Source organism: Pyrus communis, chromosome 12 (genome assembly GCF_963583255.1).
Source record: "Pyrus communis chromosome 12, drPyrComm1.1, whole genome shotgun sequence".
Classification (NCBI taxonomy): domain Eukaryota; kingdom Viridiplantae; phylum Streptophyta; class Magnoliopsida; order Rosales; family Rosaceae; genus Pyrus; species Pyrus communis.
In genome coordinates this window covers 17416655-17438026 of record NC_084814.1, presented here as the reverse complement: position 1 = coordinate 17438026, position 21372 = coordinate 17416655, and the positions used below count along the sequence as shown (strand labels likewise).

At 37.0% G+C, this 21372-nt stretch overlaps 2 protein-coding genes across 2 annotated transcripts; one reads left to right on the top strand and one right to left on the bottom strand.

Moving 5' to 3' along the window:
* Positions 1–657: 657 nt before the first annotated feature.
* Positions 658–6092, bottom strand: LOC137711148 (uncharacterized). The gene is made up of 17 exons (XM_068450356.1): positions 6031–6092; positions 5146–5278; positions 4695–4745; positions 4428–4603; positions 4051–4128; positions 3836–3947; positions 3658–3742; positions 3516–3567; positions 3364–3425; positions 3167–3285; positions 2956–3077; positions 2740–2808; positions 2493–2550; positions 2317–2390; positions 1509–1557; positions 1207–1286; positions 658–923 (listed from the first exon to the last, which is right to left on the bottom strand). Exons 2-17 carry the CDS (start codon positions 5261–5263, stop codon positions 861–863), a joined length of 1368 nt encoding a protein of 455 aa, XP_068306457.1. The 5' UTR covers positions 5264–5278; positions 6031–6092; the 3' UTR covers positions 658–860.
* A 675-nt stretch (positions 6093–6767) lies between these two features.
* LOC137711149 (probable polygalacturonase) lies at positions 6768–12158 on the top strand. The gene is made up of 5 exons (XM_068450357.1): positions 6768–7437; positions 9800–9920; positions 10027–10201; positions 11040–11110; positions 11375–12158. The coding sequence occupies exons 1-5, from the start codon at positions 7111–7113 to the stop codon at positions 12010–12012; spliced, it is 1332 nt and encodes a 443-aa protein (XP_068306458.1). The 5' UTR covers positions 6768–7110; the 3' UTR covers positions 12013–12158.
* The last annotated feature ends 9214 nt before the right edge of the window (positions 12159–21372 follow it).

Below are 21372 nucleotides of genomic sequence, written 5' to 3'. Positions count from 1 at the left end.
AGTATACAATTATAACTCCAAAATTCTATATACATGTCAAATAGTAATTGCATTGGGGACTTCCCTTGAAAGAAGCCAAGTATTTTTTTTTGAAACAAAATACTCAAATTTTGGACCCATCAAAATATTTGGATCTTCAAAGTTTCTTGCACAATTTATTAGAGTACTCAAATTGTTGAAGTGTATTGAGCATTATCACCATATGACGGTCATATATGCTGTAGTGACATCCAAAGAACATATAGACCGTTAAATAGTGCTATTACTCAGCACTTGTAAGTTGTAAGCATCATAGCAAAATTCCAAGAATTTACTAGTAGTCAAAGTTCTTATAAGAGATGATGGATGGTGAGGTGAGCCACGTAGGTGAAGAAGAAGCAAAGCCTTATCTCTAATTTCTGCATTTTGGAGAGATGAGAAACCATGTGAACGTAATGTCTCTACACTCATCGTCCTTTCAAGAACGAGACAACACACCACTTCCGTGCACTGACTTAATCCATTTTATCAATTCAAGTACCAATACTGGCTGTTTAATTAAAAAGTATACAACAGGTGGTTGAAATGGTTAATCATCATGTCATAAATGTTGGCTTTTGATCCACGTCTATCGTTTAACAAAGAACGGATGTCGTATTGGTAACGCCAACATCTACATTGACTGAAATGAAATGTTATTGATGGCTTATAAACACGAAATTGACACTGAATAGTGCTCAAACGCTAGTATTAGTAAATATCTACAAATAGATGTCGGTTCTTCGTTAAAATCCTAATTGTCGAACGAAAATATAATTTCAGCATCAACTAGATCCATGAAAGTTGGACATCATAACATGAATTGATAGTAGCAAACAGTTTTACCAATTAAAGGAGTTCTTCGACTGCTGCAGTCTCGCAGTGTAGGAGCTTTCCATCTCCTCCTGCAACATTCATGAATGAAAAAAACATGTACATACATAAGAACTAAGGCTGAAAAAATAATAGTGTTATAACTTTACGACGTAGTTGACTACTGTATTGTACTCTACAGAAGTAGTTCATTCAAACAAAGAAACGGGGTTAACTCCAGTTTCGATTGACAGAAATACGGTTTCAGACTAATTCTCAAGTAAGTAAAGAGAACTGCAGCATGAGAAGGTGATTCTGGTTTATATATAGGTCAGTTTTTCAATAAAAGAAGAATTATAATAAAATGTTATGTACCTTGCAAGATTTTAGCAGAGGCTGCAGAAACGATGATCTGAAAAACCTGATTGATTGTCCGAGTGCCGTTCTGTCCCATTCTGTGATAAAGGAAAAGATATATGATACCATCAATCATAATAGAAAACATTTTCTCATTTAGAGCAGGTTCACCTGAAGTGAACATTTTCCTGCTCACTAATCATGCATGATACAGAATACAATCACCCAACAGCACAATGTTTCCGCGGGGTATAAACCCCTATGCTCAATCAGATTCGATGTTCAACAAAATGAAAGATAAGCGGTGTTACTTGACGCACCATTATCACCTTCTGCTCTCAAACCTCCAATGTTGAGTTGTTCTAAAAGCTGGATTCAAAATAATCATGTAAGAACCCAAAAACTAAAAGACAATGAATTGCAGGGCAAAAGAAAAGCAGCTCATATGGCATCTACAAAATAAAAGGCATGTATGACATCTTTATGGATGCTTGGAATCTTCTAGTTTCAGATGAAGAATGTTGCACAATAACTAGATAGCCTTACAAGTATGCATAAAGAAGGCAGCTGCTAATGAATCATGCAGTCGAATAGAAATCAGAATTTGATGAGTAAGGAACGTTAGACAAAAATTCATTGCTCAATAAGATTAAAATTGAACTAGAACTCATGTTTCCCAACACCTAAAACAGGCTATTTTTCAATATCTGGATCAATCATTCATAAAGATTGAAAGAGCAAGGAGGGTGTTGCTCAAATGATTAGACCAACAATGTTATATGCACATGGTGCTAGGCAACTAGGTTGCAACATGTCCATAGGATGAATGTAGCTGGATAACAGATGTAAAGATACTTGAGTGATAATACAAACAAAAGATGCAATTAGAAATGTATGCATTCATAAAACGGTAGAAGCGGTATCAATTGAACATATTGTGAGGGGAAAATTGTTTAAAGAGGTTTTGAAAATGTACAACCATCTAGAAATGCAGATGTTTGAAATTATATTATTATTTCAAATATACTATGTTACATGTTGAATTTATGGAAAGTTGGACAAAAAATAACAGACCCACAAGAAAATATGTATGCAGAGAACGAAACTGTACATGTTGTAGATACTTACAGTGGAAAGGGTTGGTACTGCAGTAGGATCAAAGTCCTCACAATGATTTGGATCAATTGGAACACAAACACGACCTGAAACAAAATAATAAAAAAGAGCATCATTAAGAATATCCAGATGCATAGTAATCATATCCGGTACCACCCAAGAAAGGAAAGAGTGCCCCAGGGACTAACCTGTTTTTGGGTGTACACAGAATGGTGCCTTTAACAAATGGTTCATGTGTTTTGAAACCTGCCATAAACAGATACATTGCAAGAGAGAATCTTTCAGCATATAATTCTAAAGTAATTTGTTTATACTCGCTACCTGATATCCACACTTCCACAGTGTAAATGAATCAGAGGAGGATGTATACTAGAAACTAGTCACTAGTACTGGATAAAAGAAGACAGTAAAAGAAAGTGAAGATGTTGTTCAAACCTCCATGTCCAGCCTAGGGTAGGTAAAAGAGAACACAATCTCTTCAACACACCTACGCAATCCTTGCACCTTAAATAATAAATGATATCAAGAGTAATTAAGTACAGAAGAGGTTAAACTACAAGGTAAAACATCAAAATCCTATCACAAAGACTAGAATTGCCACAGGACAATGTACTTTAGGACATAAACTCACAAACATCCGCTACTTTGTACCTTAGGTTTTCCAGATTGCAGCATAGTTTTTAGCTGCTCCCATCTAACAACATTAATGTCTTCTTTTGAGCTGGAGGTTTGTCTCTTCTCTTGCCACCTTCCACGAAGCTCAGAAGTAATAGCTGCAAGGATAAATAAAGTACTATAACTTGTCCATCATTCCAGGATAGGGCACAAAAATGCATAGGACATGAAAAGAAACATCGTATACATTGATCAGGATCGGGAATCATATCCAAGATCTTTTCATATCTTTCCTTGGTTGAAAATATCTTTTGACTCAAAAGCAATTTCTTAAAGAACTCTGTAAGAACTCCAGTATAAGCTCTCCTGCAGGAATGAATAGGTGTTAGTGGACGCAACAAATTGTCCAGTATTAGAAAGTCAATAATACATGCGACAACTTACGAAAGGAATGGATGGAGAGCATGACCAGTAAAAGAAACCTTTTTCTGACTGTTTTCATTGCCCTGAACAAAATATAGAATCAAAATCTTTCACAGAAATGTATACTGTATAAGATATCTCAAAACCCAAATGTACGTTAAACAGTGCACCACCTTATAGACACGAAAATAATCAGCAATAGCTGCCCTCTGTTCATTTGTCAGCCTGCAGAAAAATGCTCATAATTGGAGTTTCGTGACATGTCTTAAGAACCTAAGAAATGGAAGTATAGATTACAGCTGTTCAGAGAATTACCTTCTTGCTTTCCCATCACAAACCCAGCAATGAACGCCACGTCTACCACTATATACCCAGAGAATGTGACTGAAACCAAAGTCATCTGCAGAAATAGATTTAGAAATTTGAAAAGGCAACGTTGTAACTTGTAACCAGAAATCACACATACATCATTGACAATTAACAAAGTTCCTACCTCTAAGGGCTGTATCAATCACTTTGATAGCAATTGTCATAAGTGGCCAGCACTCCAAGCAAACATCAGCTCCTGAACAGCAGTACCTCACATCATCGTAGTCAGACATATCCTGTTGGAGAAAACCCAGTCAAACATGTCGTACAACAGTCGTAGTAAAAATTTCAGTTTGATTGTGTTATTGACAATTCAAAATTTAAGTGTGATTAGCTTACTATATCAAAGATCAGCTCCCTCTCCACTGGGGTGAAAACATTATCGCCACTCTGAGCATATGCGTGCCTCTTTGAAGGCTGCAAATAAGAAAGATTAGAACTGCAATGAGAGATTTGGTGATAAAAGGTCATCACACACCCAATCATAGGTAGAATTAAAATCAACAAGAAACCATGGATCGAGATTCTGTCTCTGATCAATACATGTGCATTGTTGAATAACATTTTTTTTTCAATTTGCATGATTCAATTAGTAATCGAGTCAATACAATACTGGCATTAAGAAATAGTTGGGCAGGAAGAGCGGCATTATAGTGTATACACCGCAAAAGTTTAAACCACACAATCATATTTGGTTTAGAAACAAGAAAACTTACATCAACACTATACACAGGTCCAATATCTATTTTGACCGGACACTTTTCTTTGACAGAACTTTCAAGCTCAGATGCAGAGTTGAAGGACTGGAACCGCAGATAGACATCATTATCCAGTGTGAAAGAGAACTCTCTCCGGCTAAAGTAGGACTGGTCGCATGCAGGATGCTTCCCATCTGCAAATAAGCAATCAGATTACGTATTCACAGAAGGGACAACTTTCAGTGCATAGGTCAGGGACCTGGTTGATTAAGATCTATGGCTTACCATTTCCATAGGACATCCATTTAAAAATATCCGCATATGGAAAGAGTTTTCCTGCCACAAATAACACTTTCTTTGAGGGGAAGATTACTGATATCTTGTTACACATTAAATAAATCAGATGCTAATATCTAATTCTAAGTTCTAACTCGTAAAGTCGTAAGTGACTTAAAATTATAACCATCAATCAAACTAATTCAACAAGCTGAAGTGGTGATCTGCTCATGTTTTGAAATCTACAGAAGCATAAGTTTCTACAGCGGTCATAAATGTGAGGATGTGAAGGTAAAAGAGTCCCACATCGGTAAAAGGAGAAACCTTGCAAGGGCTTATCAGAGGTTGGGCTACTCCCCATATTGCCAACTGTTTTATGGTGGAACCTCAACTTTCTTCAATAAATTGCGTAGCTAATCCGAATCACATTTAAATAGAATATAACTAAAATAGGGTTTACCATAGTAAACTTTGAGATAATGGGAGTTAAATCCTTCAGGAACAACACTCCCTTGTTTCTGTTCATATTCGTCGATCATCATGTCATCGCTTCCTTTAGAGACTTGCTCTCCGGTCATGTTTGAACAGATTACCTGCATTCCATGTCCGATCAACATTGTCAAATTTCCAAAATTCATATAGATTTAAGCATGTAGCTACTAAGCCCTAACCTAAGAGCACTGACAAATTGTACAAGTTTATAACATTTTAGCATCACAACCAAACAGCATAAATCTGCACGCAAAATTGACAATGGCAGTATCTATGTAAAAATCAGAAATTAAGCGTCACTTATTGAGCTTTTCCACAAAGTCAACAAAATTACATAATTTTAACGATAATCCAATAATGCCATCATATTTCGCTGATTGCAGATAACTGGATCAGTTGAAATTTCTCCATTTCTAGGTTTAATTGGATCAAAATTCTAGCATTCCAACAACACGTAATTGGTTCAAAGCCATTAGATGGCAACCCTAACTCTCTGCTTGGTTGCCGAGACAAACAACTTCTCTGGAAGATTTCTCAAAATTCAGAGAAATTAAAATTAAAATACAAGTAGGTTAAATAATCGATTCCCTAATTCCCCCTAAAAACCCAACAATGAAATTAAAGAAAACTAACATTTCAACAAGAATGAAAAAAACGCCCAAATTTCAAATCCCAGGATAACAAAGAAACAAAATTGACATTACAATTGACAGTAAGTATCACAAAGATGTTGGTCGAACTCGAGAAGTAAAATATAGGATAACAGAAACTAAATTTTCCTAGCATTTTATCAGCAACCAAACAGGAGGTTGAAGTAAAAACAAAATTGAAATCAAATGAAAGTTTCACATACCTTGGAGAGAGCCAAGTGAAGGATGGTGGCGAGAAAAGAGAGAGAGAGAGGGGTAACAGAAATGGCGGTGGGGCAAAAAACTGGGACTAGGGAAGGGGATATTTTGGCGGGTAAGAAGGTTAAGGGGATATTTGGCGGGAAAGAAGGAAGCACGCGGTCCCCTGAATTGGATGTGGTGTGACCCCAGTTTGGGCTTTATGGGCCGAACCGTCCAAATTTTCTAGCCCCAAAGGCCGCTCCTATTTTTATTTTGGAATTAAAATTTGTTTTCGATTTTCACTTCAGTTAAAATTTGAGAAATGCTAGTAATCTTTGAGCTAATTTTTCACCTTTTTATTTTTTTCAATATATTTTAAATGACACATGTCATTTTATACACGAAGAGTGTGTAGATGTACGTCATTAAATTACTTCTGGTTGCCTTTCTTTTTTTCTTCTCAATGGATATGTTCGTAAAGATTAATTAACTTCTCAATATGTAATGTCTTTGAAATTATATTTTCTATTTTTCTTTATTAATTTCTAGCTAAAATTTTATTTTTTGTGTGAAAAAACAACACTTATTATTCGAAGAAGTGAAAAAAATTCAAATATAAAAGTTAGTGAAAAAAGTTATTTTGTAATTACATTTTTTGAGGTATTAAACTAGAATCTTCAAAAAAAAAAAAAAAAGGGAAAAAAGAAAAAAGAAAAAAAAAATATAATAAGGATTTGGTACTAATATTATCAACCACCGACTGAGGTTCATAAAGTGTTGAGCTCCCCAACGTTCCTCTACTCACAAGCTCCCTCCTCCCTTTTTGGCCGTTGGAGACAATCACTCGCAGACAAAAAGCACCGCTCCAGAACCCTCCGATTCCGAATTCCCACCACCCTCACGACTCTTCTCAGCCGTTAGATCAGCTTCCCAAAACCCACAACCACTCCCCAGTAAGATCTTCAACCGCAAGCTTCTTGCTTTCGGTTAATTAATGCAAACCCCATTTCGCATCTCAACCAAAAATTCGACTGTGGGAACCTTCTCGTTGGAGCTCATCTCATTCCCGCAATTACCCTCGTAGTTGCTCGAAACTACGAGAAATGGGTTCTCTCTGGCTTTCCCTTTCACTCCTCATCTGCCTCAGCTACTTCTCGCTCTCGGCGGCGGACCCGGTGACTTGCTCCGGGATAGTGCCCATGAGGTACCGGAACGACAAGATTTCGATAGCGGATTTTGGTGGCGTCGGCGACGGCGTTACGCTGAACACCAAGGCGTTCCGGGAGGCGATTTATCGGATTCAGCATTTGAAGAGGAGAGGTGGTACGCTTCTTTACATACCTCCTGGGGTCTACTTAACAGAGAGCTTCAACCTCACTAGCCAAATGACTCTTTATTTTGCTAAAGGTGCTGTCATCAGAGCCACCCAGGTAAAAATCCAGCGTGCTTGTTTATCACCAATTCAGTAAGTTCATCTGAATTTTGTTCTGTAATTTGATATTTTTACTATGCTAGTGATTAATTTTAGGACCCAATTTTAGTTTTGATCTACATTTTTTTTTTTGCTTAAGTTTTAGTGGGATGTCTATTTTTACCGAAAGAGTTAATGTGATGAGGAGATAAGCCTGGTAGGGGTGACCGACGGGGTCATTCTCAGTCAGTTTCTCAAGAAAACATGAAACCCTGTATTTTAGTCTCACTTGCGCTCACACGGATCTCACTCAACGCGAGAGGGTGGGCTTTAACTTACATTAAGCAAGTTTACTGCCACATGGCGTCGTGATCCAATAATGCAACAGCATTACCATTTATTGAGAAACTTACTCATGACATTGTTTCATTGGAATGAATCCCACCCAATTGGAGAGCGCTAACTTACATGGGATGGGTTCATTGCCATGTGGCATCCTGATCCAGTAATTCAATGCCACATTATTGAGAAACTTACACATGACATTGTTTTATTGTAACGAGACATTATGGTGGTAGTGAACCCGTCCCATGTAAGTCATTCTCGAGAGTGTGGGGTCCCGCAAATAAGCGGGTTATTTCAGGTTGTGCAAGATGCTACTTTGTGTTTCTTGGTGATTTAGGGTTTGTGTTTAAAATCCCATTTGTGTTGGGTTTGTGTGGCTTAGCAAGAATGCATGTGTATGGAGTCCTTGAGGCTTTGTGGTGGAACCAGGATTAAAGTAGGAAGACAAGGTGGGTCTATAGCAGCATGTCTGCATGTGTATAACATTTATAGGATTGATGAAATCAGATTGCTGGACAGCTGGATGGGTTTGCCACTGGTTTTTGTCGTTTTTGAATCTACACCAATATAGATTAGTATATTGCTGATCCTACACAGATAAGACTGGCTTGGATTAGGATACTATTTTTTATTTAGAAAAACACAAAACTAGGTTTGTTATTATGTTATTATTGAAGCCATTCCTCTAAAGTTATGTCTTCTATTAATTAAACATTGTATTCTATGTTTAAAGCCATAAGCCATAAGCCAAATCACCATTAAATTGCTAAGTTTAATTTTGAGTCAACTACATTTTACACCCTCTAGCTTTGGGGTTATTTTTAAAGTTGGCCTTAAAAGTTTTAATTTTCTCATATTGCACCGCAAGGTGTTGAAATTGTATCAGGTTGTGCCTTCTTTCTGATTGATTGTATGTCAATTAATTGATGACATGGTGAGCTTGAGACCCTACTTTGTAAGCCGCATTTGCACCACATTAACAAAAAAAAAAAAAAAAAAAAAAAAAATTAGACATCCAAAGAGACAAAAGATGTCAGTTGATACAATGTCAAAAGTCAAAACGTTAGGGTACAATGTGAGAAAGTTGAAACCTCATGACCCTTTTTGAAAATCACCTCAAACTTGAAGGGTGGAAAATGTAGTTGGCCCTCTATATTTTAACTGTCATGAAAGGGAAACCTGTCCTGGAGTTTGGTATGGTTTCTTGTTTAATGTGGGAAAAAAATGTGCCACCCTAATCACCGGGACAAAGTGCGCCACACTTACTTGGTCAGTTCCTTTTTTAACTTGGACTTGGAGTTAACTGGCATGTTCAAATGCTTTAACATAACGGTGTAATTGTGCTAGCAGTAAATCTAGTGGTTGCTTTTCTCATAAGCATCTTTACATTTATTCTCTTTCTTTATGGATAGAAAATTCGGTCTTTGTAAATTTACAATTTTAAATGATGACACAGCAAACAAATCATTAGTTTCGTTTGTTGTCCTTATTGGGATTAGAAGTGCAATAATTTTAACTCTCATACCGAAAGTTTTTCCAAATGAGATCAGTTTCCACTATTGTTTCTGCATTTTGTGAGGTAAATCATCAATACATCATTGGGGTGTGATATCCATCCACACACCCTTTTTTACTTTTCCCACACCTTTTTAGTTTTCAGCCGTCAGATCGGATGAATTGAAGAATATCAACGGACATAAATTAACAAGGGTTGTGTGAGAAGTAAAAATGGGTGTGTGGATAGCACACCCCTACATCATTTTCAAAATGTTCACTTTTGTTTTTTGCTGATTCCAGCAGCATTGTTCTAAATATTAATGCTGCAAAATTGCAAATCTTGATTCCGGCAGCATGGTTCACTTCTGTATTTTCACTTTTATATCCTTGTATAATCAGAAAAAAAAAAAAAAAAAAAAAAAATCCTCCTTTTTCTGTGATAAAATTAAACACTTTTTGTGAATGTTGATATATTTGATTGCCATTGTTTCATGTGATGTTCTGCTCCTTCTAACTCTCTTCATGCGTTAATGCTTCAGGACACTAGGAATTGGCCACTGATTGCTCCTTTGCCATCTTATGGAAGAGGAAGGGAGCTCCCTGGAGGAAGGTATATAAGCTTTATCCATGGAGATGGAGTTCATGATGTGGTTATCACTGGTACGTTTCAACGATATTTGATGTGGTTATCAAGGTATATAAGTTGGCATAGCTTCTGTTTTTTGTTGTATAGATACCTTATATCTAATAAATTGTTCCTTTTCAGGTGAGAACGGAACCATTGATGGCCAAGGGGATGTATGGTGGAACATGTGGAGGCAAAGAACTCTTCAGCATACTAGACCAAATCTCATTGAATTCATGAACTCGAAAAACATTATCATTTCCAATGTGATTTTTCAGAACTCTCCCTTTTGGAACATTCACCCTGTGTATTGCAGGTAACAGCCAAACTCTCCCTTTTTTGTACGTTTGTTTTTATTTCGGATAGCTTGTCAGCTTAGGGCTCCAGCTCCACATGAATTAAGAATGTTTAATTAATTAAGGACTTTTTCCATATGTGTGATAATAAAAGGGTAATGGAATTAGTCTGAAGAAACTTGGAATCAAGTTATAAGTTTGCGATAAAGAAGGGCATTGACGGGTCCATACGCATTGTCCAAGTCAATCAGAAATGTTAATTGAGGGATAGTACAAAGGATGGCTGCCACTTACCATGTTAACGTTCTAATGCTTAACTCACTTCACTAATAGATTCCAAACTTCTGTCAGTAGCTGAAGAGAACTATATTTTTGTAGAGGGTTGGTAACTTGGTAAATTGTATAACCAGTTCAACCTGAAGTTGAATGCTATCTAATTAGGATTAGGTAGGAAATTTTGTATGTATTACTGTTAAATGCTTCATGAATTTTCCATGACTTTTCCAATATATTGAAATTATAAGCTGAAATTAGATCAAATCTACTGGCCTAAAACTGATATATATCATCTTAATTCGTTTCGTGTATATACTCTTGAAGCTATTATTATACATGTACTAGGGGTTGTGTTCGACTGTACAGGTAACCGGCCGTTAGGGAGTCTACTTTGGTAGATCAAATTGATTCTATTGTACGATTCCAAGTTGGATACAGAAAAGTTAAATGGAAAAGAAAATTTTAATAAACATTATTCTATTCTATCAGGAGGCACTTGGGTTAAGAATGCACCTTCTGCAAGGAATATTGTAGAATTATTGAGCTGTAATTTTAGACTGATACGTTCTTTCTTCTCTGCAGCAACGTTGTTGTCCGGTATGTCACAATATTGGCTCCATCTGACTCTCCCAACACCGATGGAGTAGATCCAGGTAGATGGGAAGTTTCTAAATAGGCCACAGCTTGTTCACTGAGAAAGAAAGATACCTGCTGCTAGATTGGAATTATCTATAAATTTACTAAATAAGCCGCATCTTGTTCACTGAGCGCGCCATTACTTCTCGATTGGACTTATCTACAAAATTGTATAGATAAAGTCAGGATTAGTTGAAGAAATCACAAATTGTCTATTTTCCTCGATATAGAGTGCGAAGCCTTTATGTTCATGATATATATCTTTGTATTCGTTTGTGCAGATTCAAGCTCTAATGTCTGCATAGAGGACTCCTACATATCCACTGGAGATGATCTCGTGGCTGTAAAGAGTGGATGGGATGAATACGGGATAGCTTACGGTCGCCCAAGTTCTGACATTACCATCCGCCGGATTAGAGGATCATCCCCATTTTCTGGAATTGCAGTCGGAAGCGAAACCTCTGGTGGAGTCGAGAATGTCCTGGTCGAACACATAAACCTTCACAATATGGGAGTTGGCATCCACATCAAAACAAACATTGGTCGTGGAGGGTTCATACGAAACATCACTGTGTCAGACGTGTACATGGAAAAAGCGCGGAAGGGAATAAAGATTGCAGGAGATGTTGGAGGCCACCCGGATGAAAAATACAACCCAAACGCTCTCCCAGTCGTGAAGGGCATCACATTCAAGGACATCTGGGGCGTGCAGGTTCAGCAGGCCGGTCTAATCCTGGGCGTGAAGAACTCCCCTTTCACCGGAATCTGCCTCTCCAACATCAACCTCCACGGCGTGATGGGATCAAGAACGCCACCATGGAAGTGCTCGGACGTCAGCGGGGTTGCTCATCTGGTCAGCCCTTTGCAATGCTCGGAACTGAGGGGTGCCCAAGAAACAGCTTCATGTTCCAACTACTAAAAAGTTAAATGTAAACTCCTCCTCTCTGTTCCCCTAAGCTACAAGAATTCAGCTCTGTAATTTTTTTGTTGTTATTTTTCGCTATCCAACTATCCTATTTCTTATATTTGGGAAAATGAATAAAATGATGATTTTACAATTCTCAATCCCTGAAACGTTCGCTTTTAAGTATGTAGTTGATATGTCATTAGTATTTGATTTTAATCAGTTCAATAATTGAGATTTGCAAAACAAACCAACAATCTCAAACAAAATTCAAATTTATCAAGTGCAAATACATAAACACAATCCACTCATACTCAATGCAAATACATACATCCATATGATTACGATTATACAAACATAAATACGATGCTACATCTCTAATGGATGCAAAGTTATTTACAGAAACTAGTAGTAAGCGAAAACAGACAGATAGGTTGATATGAGGGAATCAATCACTGGCTTCAAAGCTCAAAAGTGGTTCAAAAACTTGCGGACCCTCCTCATCAAACCGCCCCCATGATGCTCATGATCATGCTTGTGCTCTCTCGGCTGCTTCTCTGTTCCTTCAAATTCTTCGCGGTGGTCGTGTTCATGGTGGTGGCGGCGGTGGTGATGGTGATGAGGCCTCTCCAATTCCATGTCTTCCTCATGCCTGAACGGGAACCTCGGCCCACCGTTGCGGATATTGACCCACCTAGCGGGGATCTGGCGCGCTCCGCCTCGAAACGCTGGATCGAACTCCATGTTGTCGCTGGACGCCACGAGCATATCGTCGCCGTACGAAACGGCCTCGCCCTCGAGATGTTCGCGGTCGCCTCCGTGAAAACGAGGGGGCAGGGGGCGGTGGGCGTGGCGGCAGCGGTGCCCGTGACGGAAAGACAACGGGAAGGGGCGCCTGGGGAAGTGGTGGTTGACGGGGCGGAAACTTATGACGGTCAACGGGACGGTTTCGCTGTGCTGGAACTCGGTCGACTCTTCGTTGGCTAAGATGGTGGCGCCGTCAGATTCCGGAAGCTTCGAGGTGGCGATCTCGCGCCATTCGGGAACGGTTGCAGGATCGTCGACGGGTTTCTCGCTAGGCAAGAGGATGGTGGTGGCGGGCCGTCTGGGCTTGGGCCTGGATTCGGGTAACTTGGCGCCGGCTGGATCGCCGCCGTTGATTTCGTTGGCGGGTAGGTCGGACGACGTGCGGGCGTGTGAGAGGGCGAAGAGGAAGAAGAGAGCTGCGACGGTGAGGAGGAGCTTGGCCATTTTTCAAATATTGTGTGAATGGAATAAAACGAGCGGTTGGGGGATATATATACCTGAGGGTTGTAGTATTTCGGGCAGGTGGGGCAGTTGGGATTTTGAAAATTGTTGACTATTTGATAGAGGATTGACTATTTGAGAGAGGGAAAGCAGTGAAAGGCGGGCAAAGGACAATGGGGCCACCGGCCACGTGATTGGAGGGAGGGGGTTGCCGGTAAGTTTGGGTTAATCGTACGAGAGGCGTAGGATGGCGTAGAGGGATGAAACTCTCTCCTTCATACTGGGTTGACTTGTCAAAAATGGGCTCGTGGTCTTCCATAATTTGCAGATTTAACCGTCCATAAGCTTAATATCTTGTAGGGTGATTGACCAAAAACCATCAAAGATGTGCAAAGCATACCGATTCTTCCACGTCTGTACTCGTGTCTTTCTTGTCAACACGACGCGTCATTGGACATTGACTTTAGTTTAGTTCCAAATTTAGTTTGTAACGCCTTAAGCGGGTTTAGGTAGTAGATTTTGTGTTACTCCGGTGATTTGTTTGTGTGGTTTATGCGATTTATGTGTCCTCATACTATTGTTAATATAATGTTGAGAAAATAAGACAAAAGAGAAAATAATTTATAAATAATAACATTTCCCTACACACTTTGTGTGTATGAACATATTTTTTTAGAAAGTGAGAAGGAGAGAGGGAAGGAAGGAGAACGTTGGGGAGTGGGAAGTTGTTTTTGGTTTTTTTTCTTAATTTTTATTTATTTATAAATATTAAAGGTGTTTCAACATCACCTGTAGGTGAGATTTGAATAAAAAACAGTAAAATTTGGACATGTGAAATTACATTATTGCCCATCATTTTTTTTTTGTGTGATAGAAGATTAATTTGTCTTTTCACCCTCTTTTGATTGACAAATAATATTTTATTAATTAGTAGAGATAAACTAACAATTCCAGTTTCAATCAATTAGAATTAGTAGAAAAAATTAGAGAAAAAAAAAAAGAAAAGAAAAAAGAATTGTGTTGGATTTCACTATATCTAATATTTATATTTCTATACGACACACCGTTGATACAATATTGGTGGAAAAATAAACCAAGTAAAAAAAAAGAGGTTTATTCACTAAAATAAGCAAGTGAAATCCTTTGTGTTTTTTTATTTGTTCTCCCAATAGGAAACAGCCTAGATCACCAGCCAAGGCCCCTAAATGACCGCTCAGTGATAAAGGAGGTAGGGGTGCAGAGACAGCCAAGAAGTACTCCTAGAAGCAACCACCCTTGAAAGTGTGCGTAATAACTCACTGATCGAGCGCTCTTGCACTGCTGAAGCTATAGGGTGTAAAAATGCCTCTGTAGGGGAGCATTCCGCTGCAGAAACGAGAATGTCAGCTTTAGTAACGCAAACATTGGTCAGTATCCAATGCCCCGAGAACCTAAGGGTTCCTTTGCAAGGGTCATCCGCAGAGGGTGAGTTAGGGCCTAAGATCAAGCTGAAAGGAGTAGTCGATGGACAACAGGGAATATTCTTGTACTATCTCTTGGTGGTCCCGAGGTATAGAGGAGGCTAGGTTAGTTGAAAGATGGTTATCATTTCAAGGATGCGGGATGCTCTTGATTTTTCAAGGTAAAAAGGGGTAGAGAAAATGCCTCAGGTCAATGTTCGAGTACCAGGCGCCACGACACTCAAGTAACACATAGTATACTCTCAGGAAAAGATATATATAGTAAAAAAAGATGTGGAGTTCGAAAGGGAGGGGGTTTTCTTCGGGGCTTGATAGAAAGAAATAGATAGAGCCCTGCAAGTTTTTAATTTGTTGCAGGGGAATTTACACAAAGGGGGATGGGAAATTCTCAACGAAGAAAGTGCTCTCTAAACCGAACGTGAAACAGATGGCTGTTCTTGTAACTCCACTATCGACTTGGGTTATATATCCAAAAAGGTCTGATCACGACCATTCCATAAGCTACCTAGCAGAGGAGTGGTTTTTAGATGCAGATTCTTTCTTTTCTAGTAGATTCGAACCTGCTGCCCAGAAAGGGCGGGCGCAGTAGCTACACAGACCCTTTCCTTTATGTTGTAGGAGTTTAGGATAGGTCATATTATCCATTCATTTTAATAGGTTTGAAATGACACGATCCGTTAAGATATCAGGTATGTCACGAAAACAACACGAACATAATAAACATGACATGATTGCCATGTCTACTCGCCAAAGATGGAATGGTTATATGTGCATTAGTCATCTTTGTTGTACCTTTGTTAGGTGTCAAATGTGATGTTGTACCATATTTGATTTAGTTATATGGCTTGCTATGCCATTCTTTCAATGGAATTCAATGTGATGTTGTACCTTATTATGTATTTGTGTGGTTTTCAATGTATTTATATGGTTTTTAATATGTATAAATATGAGAAAAATTCAATAAACAAACAAGGACCAGTCAAAATTTTGTTCCCACCCCCCCCCCCCCCCCCACCTCTTATTTTATTAATCAACAATTTTTCTCTTAAAATAATAATAGTTTGAAGTCCTCTTATCTCTTAAAAATAATAATAGTTTGAAGTCCTCTTATCCAATACAATACTAAATATAGTATAAATAATACGATCAAAAGTCTGATATTGCACCAAACGCCCGACTAATTTAGTCAGTACGCTTTAATGACTATTTATCATATCCGATTGAATAGTCAGTACAATCTAAACTGGCAAATGAGACCTTAATGTAAATGATATTGTATGTATTAAGAAATACATTGTAATTAGTTTGGTCTAATAAACTGCTTAAATGGAACTAAATTGCCTATAATTTTTTTGGCACTTAGAGTTTATCTTATTCTTCTATGTATCGTTCCAATTTTATCAGATGTCCTCGAAGGGACCTAAGAGTTTTTTTTATTGGCTTACTATAATAATTCATCTTACACATTGATATCAACTATTCAATGCCAGAATTGAAAAACCTAACTCCAATTATGGAAAGTTTTCTCAATTAGTGTTCATTTTGTTGAAGTTTCTAACTTGCGATCGAGAAATAGAATTGTTTATCGTTTATGACAAGCAATAACCGACGCAAATCGGTTTCTAATACATTGATTTAAATTAATTATGTTACTAGTTTAAGGCCTTAAAACCAATACAAACATTGACTTTATATTTAGTTCAATTTGTATCTTGAGGAAACCAAACTAATCCGCACCTACTCCTAATCAAGGTTCTAAAAGACACAAGGCGTTGGTCGGGCGGTGAGTTGGAAACTAGCGCTTTGACTGTTAGGTGGGGCCTAGGCGGACTATGCGGATTTAAGTAAATTTATTTTATATCGTATACATAAGTGTCGATTTATACTTCAAAAATACATAATTGTATTGAAATACATAAATTGTAAAATAAAATGACACATAAATTAAAGTATTATAACATATTGAAAATATGGAGGACAATCATATAATGAGTGTTAATCCAATTATTCAATAAGTCTTGCAATTTATTGAACAAAAATAAAATGCAAAATAAAAGTTATTGATTTCTTGTTTAAGTGAGAGTACCTAGACAGGTACTTAGGCGGGTCAGACAGACGCTTAGTCGGGCTAGAAGGATACCTAAAGAGGACTAGACGTCATTTCTTGATTTTTAAACGTCTAAGCATTAATAAGGACAATGATCAACCGCCTATCCCATAGGCAATAATTTTTAGTCTAGTGTTCCTAATAGAATAATTTCAAAGACTTTTATGGGTGTTAAACTGTTAATGTTAACGAAAAAATCCTCAAGCACCAAACTATAGAAGAAACGCGTAAATCCAATTTGAGTTGTTTCCATGCTTAACTAAATTATAGAAGTATAGATCTCTAACGGTCAAAATTAGAGCTAAGAAATATTCCATACGTATGAAAACAAAGAAATATCCTGCAAAATCTGTTAGTTATATAATAACATTAACATAGGAGAAAAAGGGGGTATGTTAGTAAATACAGGTGCCGGGCGTTGGCAGAAAATCGAAAATGACGTCACTCAGGACGTGTTTAGAAGGGAAAAACAAGTTTTTATTTTATTTTATTTATTTATTTATTTATTTTTGAAGAAGAAGATTAAAACAAGTTTAGGTTGACCAGGATTGTGGATGGTGACTTTGAAGCAGGAGACAAATTGATACGTGGGCTCAGTTTATGTACTTTCTACTCTTTCTTATCCATCTCAAAAATTAGACATTATAATTTCTTGCACGGCCTATTGACTTTACTCAAAACAATATAAAAATAACAAATTTCAGATCAACATGTTAACTAGTTGAATTGTTATCGGATTACCCATTAATGTACAAGCGGGAAAAATTCATACTAATGAAGCATCTAACTTAATAAAAATTCATATTATTTAATGTACAAGTGTGAAAAATATGAAAAGAATATATAAACGCTTTTTATTGCATTTTTTGCACATCGTTTTTTAAAACCTCCAAACCCTCATGAATAGTATTTTTGTTTGAGTAAAAAATTAATAAAAGTTCATGATAATTAATGTAGAAGTGTGAAAAAAAAAATCTATAATCACTCGTAATGACAAGTTTTACAACTTTAGTGAAGGGATCAAGTCCAAAATTTGGCACCATCTTTAAACCCTAGATTTATATTTAACCTCGATTGTGGTTTATGCTCTACTTTTCTCACCGAATTTCGTTCTTCTGATTTTTTTTTTGGAAACATAATCTTTTAGCGGATATAGAAAAATGAACGGCTCGGATCTTTGATACCACATTCCGATGTTTACGATTAATTGAAATATGAATCAATGTTATATAGTTTTTAGAGACTTTATAAAGTCCGAGCACTATTTTTACTAACCGTAAAAATCTGAACTCACATCAACTATGTGAACTGTTTATCTTTCTTCATCCGCTAAAAGGTCATGTTTTCAAAAAAGAAAGTTTGAAAAAAATGAAGTTTGGTAAGAAGAATGGAGCATAAATGTAAACGACAGTCAACAATTAAAATTAAATTTATGATTTATGGGATTATGATGGCGAATTATGGAGTTATCCTCTTCACAAAAGTTGCATATCTTGTTATTACGAGCGTTAATTTGTATATATATTTTTTATATTCTCACACTTCTTCATTAGTTAAAAAATTATTAAAAAACCTTACTACAACAATAGTCATAGGATTTAATCTCATTTATGTGAGATTAAATCCTTACCATTGGATTCTTTGATCTCACTTATGTGGTATGTAGATACTAATTTAATGTTACATATTTCATTTGATTATTTATTGATTTAAAATATATTTTCTTTAATGGGTAATGGGTCGGGTCATATTATTCGTTGACATTATTTGGTCGAGTTCCGATCGGGTCATATTACCCATTCATAACGGGTGTTACATGACATGACCTATTAAGATATTGGGTATGTTACAAAAATGACACGAACAAGAGAAACATGACACGAATGCAAGTTTTACCAAAAATCTTTCATCATTTTATGAAATATCTGCATTATGAAACTCTATTGCTATATAATACTATACTTTAATAGTTTTTTACTTGTAAATAAGATATCTTTATTCCGCTTATCGCTTAATATATACAACATTGTCCATAAAAAAAAAAACACTTTTCTATCATTACGAAATTCCTGACTAGTCGTAGTTAGCCTAAGGACCAGAATAAGAGGTTTCGGCGTATCGGGGCTGCTAGGCTCCTTTCTCATGGGAGGGGTTCACATCCAACTCTTCTCGATACTCGATCATTAACAACATCTTCTAACTCGTTAAACGTAAATAGCCTATATAAGATAACTCTGATCGTCTCCTACTTCTAACTCAAGCTATTAGCCCCATACTGACTACCGTGGCAGGAGAAGCCGCGAAGTAATTTAATAGCTCAACAGAGACGGTTACAAAGTAAAGGCACAACCAATGGAGATGGATTCACTCAGTTGCTAATCAGAATCGAATGAATATACACAACGCCTCGCTCTCCTGGACGTCTATTGGTCAGAAAGGAAGTTAGCCTTAGCCTCCTGAAATTCTATCTTTTTCTTACTTGGGAAATTGTGGTCAACCCCAACTAGATGACTTGGGCTTGAAGAAGGACAAGCCTTGTGACTTATCTAGTCAGACATGAAGCAGAATCTACTGGAGGCGTGATTCTTCTTCCGAACCACTTTTACAGTGAAAAAAAATAAAGCCCGAAAATGTTGTCTAAGTGTCTTTATCGCCTTCCACTCTTTTTGTGAAGTATTTGGCTGAAAAACCTCGTTTTTTGCTGGATGGGTGGTCATTTTCTTTGACGTCAATCGTTTGGCTTACTTGAGAGGTGATATTTTTCTTTTGAGGTGAATGGGTCATCTTCTTACTTGACCATGGCATTGCCAACATGAGTTTGTCAGGTCGTTTATGATTGCTCTTACTTGACGATTCGGCGAAACTAAGGGTGGAGCATATCACTAATAGCTTTCGGTTTCAACGGTTTTAAAGTCAAGCTCTTTCATTCTAGGTGTTGCTTTGTAAGCAATTAGAGCTCAGAGAGGCAGACACATGCCGCAGAGCCACCAAAGGAGGAAGGGGTGGTTGTTTGAGGTGATGCTAGTTCTAGCGTGCTAGCTAGCATACTTTTTCTGTCTGCGAGTCAGACAGAAATAAAACCAACGGTGTTATGTTAAGAGAGAGATCCATTTGAGACATGATACGTTTTGTACATATAAGAAGGAAGTCTCAGAAGACCTGTTACTTAGGAAGGTGCAGCAGGGCATTTGCTGAATCGTCGGCCTGTGCCTATATATAACAAAATTTTCCATCTGAAAGTAATTGTGTTGTTTACCTATATTTAACTATACGATATGTTTTTATTCATAGTCTATCTGTATCACAAATTATTTTGTATTATTTATCTATACGATAGGTTTTTGTTCATAGTCTGCCTTTATCATAGATTAATTAATATTTTCTACCTACATCACAAAAATTTTATTTTATTTTTTGGAAAGGGATTGATGAGTTGATATTATACTATATATTTTACCCTAATCTTAGTAACAATTTATTGGTTATTATGTGTGAATTTTGATTAATGTAGGACATTCGAATTCCTCTGGAGAAAAAAGTGACCAAACGGATAAATTTTGGAGTGATTCCAATTGGAGGTTGTTCGTGAGTCTTTCAAAATGATTGTATCAAAATTCCAGATTTTTCTACCAAGCCGTTTGACCGTGGCAATGAAATAAAGGCCAGTGCGCAGCTTTTCTAGATTGACGTTTATAGACATTTTGGGTATTTTGGAGGTTAAGATGACATACTTTAAGGAATATTCCTTCTGAGAATTTGTAAGGGACATCTCCATCTTTCAAAAGAGACCTTTTAAGACCAAATCGGAATTGATTTGATTGGTCAAAAGACTGATTTTCTGATAAGTCCAAATTTTAATTTAAATATGAAACCTTTTATTTTCTGTTTTATTAGACAATTAGATAGTATAAACCGATGATTAATAATTCAGAACTTGCATGCATAATATCATAAACAAATTGAAAAGAAGCTACATATTCTTGCTAAGGCTCATGGCCTTGCCCTAGCAAACGGAAATTAGTTACTAACAATCATAAACAAAATATTATTAAAAATAAGGATAGAAAACACCTTGCAAATAAACTTGAATCCAAAAGCTCTCGAGAGTGCGTGCGTTAATTTTATGCGTTCTCCCCCTGTCTTCTCTCCTCGCAACCCTAATGGCTAAAAAGTCTTATTTATACTACTACAAAATAAAACCCTAAAAGGTCTTAAAATAAAACTAGGAAACATAATAAAATAATAAAACAGAAAATAAAAGGTTTCCTATTTAAATTAAAATTCGAACTTCTCAAAAAATCAATCTTTGGGCAGATCAAACCAATTCTGATTTGGTCTCAAAAGGTCTCTTTTGAAAGATGGGGATGTCCCCTACAAATCCTCAGAAGGAATGTTCCTTAAAATATGTCATCTTGACCTTTAAAATACCCAAAACGTCCATAAACGTCAATCTGGAAAAGCTACGCCGGGTCTTTATTTTATTGTCACGGTCAAACGGTTTGGTAGAAAAATCTAGAATTTTGATACAATCATCTTGAAAGACTCACAAACAATCTCCAA

What these genes read in the sequence shown, in the direction of transcription:
- LOC137711148 (XM_068450356.1), bottom strand. Translation starts at nt 5,263, where the DNA reads ATGACCGGAGAGCAAGTCTCTAAAGGAAGCGATGACATGATGATCGAC. An exon ending in TGTGATGGGAAAGCAAGAAG is followed by an intron (nt 3,568 to 3,657) that starts GTAATTCTCTGA and finishes ATTTTTCTGCAG; the next exon opens with GCTGACAAATGAACAGAGGG. An exon ending in GAGAGCAGAAGGTGATAATG is followed by an intron (nt 1,287 to 1,508) that starts GTGCGTCAAGTA and finishes CCTTTATCACAG; the next exon opens with AATGGGACAGAACGGCACTC.
- LOC137711149 (XM_068450357.1), top strand. Translation starts at nt 7,111, where the DNA reads ATGGGTTCTCTCTGGCTTTCCCTTTCACTCCTCATCTGCCTCAGCTAC. An exon ending in CTGTCATCAGAGCCACCCAG is followed by an intron (nt 7,438 to 9,799) that starts GTAAAAATCCAG and finishes TTAATGCTTCAG; the next exon opens with GACACTAGGAATTGGCCACT. An exon ending in TCATGATGTGGTTATCACTG is followed by an intron (nt 9,921 to 10,026) that starts GTACGTTTCAAC and finishes GTTCCTTTTCAG; the next exon opens with GTGAGAACGGAACCATTGAT.